General features: G+C 36.3%; 1 protein-coding gene across 1 annotated transcript; it reads left to right on the forward strand.

Moving 5' to 3' along the window:
• Positions 1–3,339: 3,339 nt before the first annotated feature.
• On the forward strand, positions 3,340–3,892 carry LOC130722238 (uncharacterized). Its single transcript, XM_057572912.1, has one exon. It carries the CDS (start codon positions 3,340–3,342, stop codon positions 3,727–3,729), a length of 390 nt encoding a protein of 129 aa, XP_057428895.1. The 3' UTR covers positions 3,730–3,892.
• Positions 3,893–6,001: the final 2,109 nt, after the last annotated feature.

Here is a 6,001-nt window from a genome sequence, read left to right on the forward strand (position 1 = left end):
CTCCAAAGAATTATATAAATAATAAAACCAGATATATAGGGTAATAATTATTTAGCCTCTCAGGCTTATACGTTTAGGGATAACATCCTAGGGTTGCATATATCACAATGAATATAAAGATCATAATAACAATTAGCATGCCTCAAGTAGGATAAACAGGTACCAATCACACTCAGCAACTAAGTCAGCATGTATGTTGCATGAAATGCAATGCTGGGTAACAAAATGCATTCCGGAAGAAGGATGGACATCAACGAGACGGCCCTAACACCAGCCACGGTGGGTACCTTCCTGCTCGCGTGTCTCTTACACCACACAAAAGTAGTCAGATCAGCAGTGAACCCGTAGGTCTGCCATTCCGTCTGCTACTGAGGACCACCGTAGTGTCCTAAATATGGAAATCCGGGTCTTATGACCATTTTGGAATCCACCGAGGTCCGGTAATCCGCCGTGTATTAACCTCAAAATGAGTGCATGAATGCAAGTGATTAGCCAAACAACGTCTCCGACCTCACTCGACACGTCGTCACATGTTCTAGCTAACTTATTGTCTCTAAAAAGCCTACCCTAAGGCAAACGTCGATTCTGCGACAAAATGAATTAATCAAAAGAAGAAGAATGTACTTGGGAACTCATGGTTCCCGGCTAAACTTTAGATAGCCAATCAATAAACTGCTCATCGAGCGAAAAGGTACCGAAGTACTTGGAAACTTATAGTCTCCGGCTAAACTTTAGATAGCCAAACAATAACCTGCTCAACGAGCGAAAAGGTACCGAAGTACTTGGAAACTTATAGTCTCCGGCTAAACTTTAGATAGCCAAACAATAAACTGCTCATCGAGCGAAAGAGTATAAGCATACTCGGAAACTTGTAAGTTTCCTCAAGACTTGGACTCGACGACACTTCTCATATCTTCAAGACTAATATTCAGGCTCTAAGCTCTTATCTAAATGTTGTTATCATTTGTTCAAGGGGTTTAGAGATTGATTAATGTCTTATGAATTTTCTTTGAGAAAATAGATTTCGTTTAGTCTTATGATACTTCCTATGAGTTTCAGGGATCCCATAATCCCAATTAATTTCTGAGAAGGTCTCGATCCATTAAAATATAACAAGGTCCGAACTTCGTTCGTCCTTTCAAAACTCTCTCAAAATCTCATAAAAATTCGGCATGACTTGCCCGTAATCCTCACTTTCCAGAAACATAGGCACGAGTGGAATAACATCAATGAAACAGCTCAACCAATAGGCATAAACAGCATATTCCAACACATCCTAAGTTAACCATGTAGCACATAGCATGTGAATCATTTAGCACACAATATCATGGCATCAAGTACTCAACAAGTTCGGCCGAAGCCTCAGAAATCATTTCAGACATTTAGCAATTAGGTGCATAACACATAAATCAAGTCGAATTTCATCGACACCTAAAGCATTATCTAGTAATTCAGAGAGTAGCCCTCACCTTAGCCAATTCTCATACTAACTGCAATTTCAATCCCAACACATCTTTGCTTTCCCGTGTCGGTTCGCTCCCTTTTATTCTTTAGCTTCGTCGTCATGCGCTCCCGTCATTCGTACCCTTCATGAGTACCCATAACGTAATTACTATTCGAGTTAACCTACTGACTTAAAGTCTAAACTATGACTTCAGGCATTTGACTCGAAGCGAACGTATGTTAAACCTAATCCCCATAATGGCTATAACCCATTAGGATAAAACTCAGAAATTCAGACAAGTCGTTGTAATAACAACAAAATAGTAACAATATTCAATACTTCAAAAAACTTTTGACTTAGTAAGTCGACTTTAAAACCAAATACTGATATCTTTAAAATAGAAAAGTATACATAACTAGTATTTACTCCTCTAGTTTTCCTTAGAGTTCTCAGTCTCTATTAGGATACTCATTGAGGTCTTTTCACAATATCATACAAATGAGTCTCTTTCAATTTAATTAATTACATAGCATCTCACAATAAATCTTTTCCTTTATTTTATACAATCACACACACACATAGAATAATACCTTTCTTTGAAATTCTATTTTGGTGCCACGAGAAATACTAGACATATAGTCACCTACATCATTTAATTAACAAGAGGATAAACTTTTATTTATAATTATTTAAACATTGAATCCCCAAAGGATTATACAACTAGAGCAATTAAGATGATTATCATTAAAATTGGAAGGAAACTTCATGTAAGGAAACTTCATGTAGGTGATAAAGGCGTAGAAATAATAATCTAGGAGAAGCTAGTCCCAAATTCAAACTCACTTTAGGCAAAAGCATTTCCAAACTCAACTTTAAAGGTATAGCTGTCCCAATTTTCGTGATACAAAATAGCTCACTAGAAATAAAGAAAATTTATAATTTTAAGTGTGGGAATCACAATAGAAAATTATTGTCAAAAACTTAAGTGATTCTAATTGCTTGACTTTTAAAACTGAGGTCTTCAATCAAAACCAAGAGTAATGAAAACGTGAACTAAAAGTTGCAAAGAACTATTCTTATTTTAATGTATTTTTGCTACATTCATCAATTGTTGTATTTTCACAAGTGCTATATCAAACTGTCTAGTGTCTAGGCAAGGCCATTATTTGTTAAAAGAGAATGATATTTTAAGTTAAAACTAGATGACCCCAAAAAGGAGTATTAGTCATTGTACATTAGCATATTAGGTAACTAGAAATAATGGCTAACGAAATTGGAGTTGAAATACATCAAAATTGGGGAGGATGGTCCAACAAACTACAAGGCTTACGTGAGAGACCATTTTGACAGAAAAAGTCCAGTGAAAAATCCAAATTCTATTTAACAAGGGACAGCCCTAAATAACCATGAATCATGGCAAAATTACACAAAGGATTGAAATTTTTAATTATTTATTTTCAATATAACTCCATTGATCTCATCAGCCAAAATAACCTAAGTGTAACCTTCAAAACATTTACTTCAACTTTAACATATGGTTTTATTTTTAGAATAACAATACCAATATAGACACCAACAATATCATTTTCCATCATAACTAATTAATACAAGGATAAGCCCAAAATACTACCACTATATTTTTTTTTTCTATTAACATATAATTTCTAAACACAGTGTTCAAATCTTTCTCCTTCTACCTCAAGTCTCATGGTCCTGGGACTGAGCTTCACTTCTTCCTCTGGTCTGGTCTAGTCGTGCTCTCCCCTTCCTCCAGTGGCCATTGAAACTGAAAATATAGGCACATAACTCAGAGAATGGAACTCAGGATATGAACAAGAGAAAAGCTAGGGTTTTAAAAAGGGAAATTTGAAATAGATAAGAATAATCACCTATTAATGATGATTGAGCCTTGGATTCAGGAAGAGGAGGTTGAGAGCTTAAAGAAATTGGCCTCCTTTCTCAGAACAAAGCTCGCCGGAGAAGACGGCGGCGCGGCGGTCGCCGGAGTCACGGTGGCCGATCATCGAATCGATGAAGGGGTTTGGTTGCGGTTGATGAGAGGAGTTCAGTGCTGGCGTTGGTTTCTCCAAAAACTTAATGGTTCGCCGGAGATCGGAGGAAAAAGGTGGCGGCTAGGGTTTTGGTGGTGGCTCTCATGGAGAGGAAAAACAGAACATGGACAGTGGTGGTTGCTGCGTGAAGGAGGCATAGAGGTGGTGGTGCTCGCGGTTTTGGCTCGTGGTGGTGTTGTTGTTCCAGACATGTTGGGAAGAAGAAAATGGTGAGGAGGAAGAAGAGAAGTTGCAGACAAGCTTCAGAGAAAGTGTTCTGCAGCTTTTGTTTTTGAGAGAAAGAAATCAGAATAATAAAAGAAAGAGAGATATTTTTCTTTTGTGGGAGAAAGAGGGAGAGAATCGTGAGTGAGAAGGGAGAGTGTGGAGTGAGGAAGAGAAAAGTCTGAATGGGTGGATGTGGGGCCCTTGGAGAGAGAGATTGGGAAAGGAAAAATAAATTGGATGAGTAAAGAGAGAGAGTGGAAACGGTTGGAGAGTGAATGAGGGAAGAGAGGAAAAGTCAAACTGATTGAGGTGGGGACCACGAAGAGAGAGAAAGTGTTAGTGGAAATTTGAATGAAAGGATAAGTGGTTAAGAAAAGAATAAAGAATATTCTTTGGTGATAGGCTAACATAGGTAATTATAAAAATGTGACATGTTAGAGCATGTCATTTCTATAAGAGAAAGAGATAATTAAATAGTATAAATTCCTAAGATTAAAATGAAATAACACACGAAAATAATTCTAATTTTATTTTTGTATTTAAATAAACCTCTATAAGATTGAAATATTGAAATTAATTATCTTAATAAATTTCCTCAAATCGCGATTAGATTCGAGTCAAGAAAATATTATAAAAATACTACAATATAAATGCGCGATTAAATAACTATAAGGAAAATATTCCTTAAGGTATTTCTCGTCGTCGTGACGCGTATAATATTTCAATCATAATTAATTAATAAATAATACGCGTTGCCGTGAATTAAGGAGTTAAATAAATAAATAGTCTATCTAATTATGGATCTTACAATACCACCCTCCAAAAAGAAAGTTTCGTCCTCGAAACTTGAAGTAAGAGAAAACTCGGGAATATCATTCCCTCCTAATTTCATCCAACTTACTAGCGGCGTTAGCACGAATCCCAAAACCTAAGAAACATTACAACAAAATAACCTCAAAGGTGACCTAAAAGACAATAACAACGCTTAGATACTTAGAAATCATGTTCAAATAAACCTAGATACCTCGCTTAAGCTAGTGCTATAGGCACCGAGATCCAAATCCGAACTCGATAGCTTACACGAACGACCTGACAAGTGTCGTCATGCTCTCACGTTCACAACTTGATTCTGATATTCACAATCATAACTTATTATGCTAACATCATTCAAATCTCATCACATGGCTCAATATGCCAGCAACCTCAAGGGACTTAACCCGAAACTCATCTTCAGATTTTTAATCTTCTAAGATTCAACTCCTATTGTCACAGCTATAACCATAAGATCTCTTACTTGTACGTGATTCTCAACTTACCATGTTAATCTTATCCCTAAGATTCCAATTCAACTTAGTAACTCTCCATTGCCAACTTAACATGTTTCCCCAAAATCCAAAATCTTCGCTTGGTCAACACTTATACCTCTTGAGTCTAACTAGGCGGTAATCCATCAAGTCTAGTCTCTTAGTGCAATTAGCACGAAATCACATAACCTATGGCTTCATAACTTCCGAAAGAATACTTAAGACTCTCCAACATTTAAATCTCTTGACTTAGTCTACCTCTACTTGGAGTAATCACGCGAATTAACCAATTAATGTCTATACGACAATCATCAACTTCCAAAATTTAAATCTTAATCATTTACAATCAAGTGCTTAACATAAACCTACCTACCAAACTCGACTAATCATTGATCAAATATAATCAATCTTCCTATCATAATCCATGCCAGCTGTGATTTCGAATATCACACCCTCAATATTAAGTTGATCAGGCTCAATATCTTGGCGATGAAAATTTAGAAAAACTCACTTGTAAGGCCAATGAGTCTATCTCATCAAGTAGTCATATCTAACTTGAGATCATCTCTTAATCTATTCAATCTCTAACATTTCTATCTTGAAAATGACACACCCTAACTCCTGAAACTCATACAACATTCTATTAGGATTCATTCTTAGCTTCTACCTTTCTTACCAACTCGTACCTGTCTAAAACAAACTTCAAGACTTAGAAAAATTCTCTAAACCCTATATAACTTCTATAGTTAAATACAAACAATAGTCGGAAGAATGTGTCTTATACTCATCCCTATTACTATCATAAGCATAGCAATCTCTGTCTAAAATACCACATGGCACTGCAAGAAAATAACAATGACGATTAAAGTCTTGGTGGAAGCAGTAACCCCCAAGTGGAAAAACAAGCAGTCGGTGCAAGACTACTTTCTAGGCTTAGCGTTACATTCTAAACCTCGTGTACTTCTATAGTTTAA

The sequence above is a fragment of the Lotus japonicus genome, chromosome 6 (assembly GCF_012489685.1).
Source record: "Lotus japonicus ecotype B-129 chromosome 6, LjGifu_v1.2".
Classification (NCBI taxonomy): domain Eukaryota; kingdom Viridiplantae; phylum Streptophyta; class Magnoliopsida; order Fabales; family Fabaceae; genus Lotus; species Lotus japonicus.

Bases quoted from the DNA above. Each gene is read 5' to 3' on its own strand.
- LOC130722238 (XM_057572912.1), top strand. From the start codon at position 3,340: ATGATGATTGAGCCTTGGATTCAGGAAGAGGAGGTTGAGAGCTTAAAG.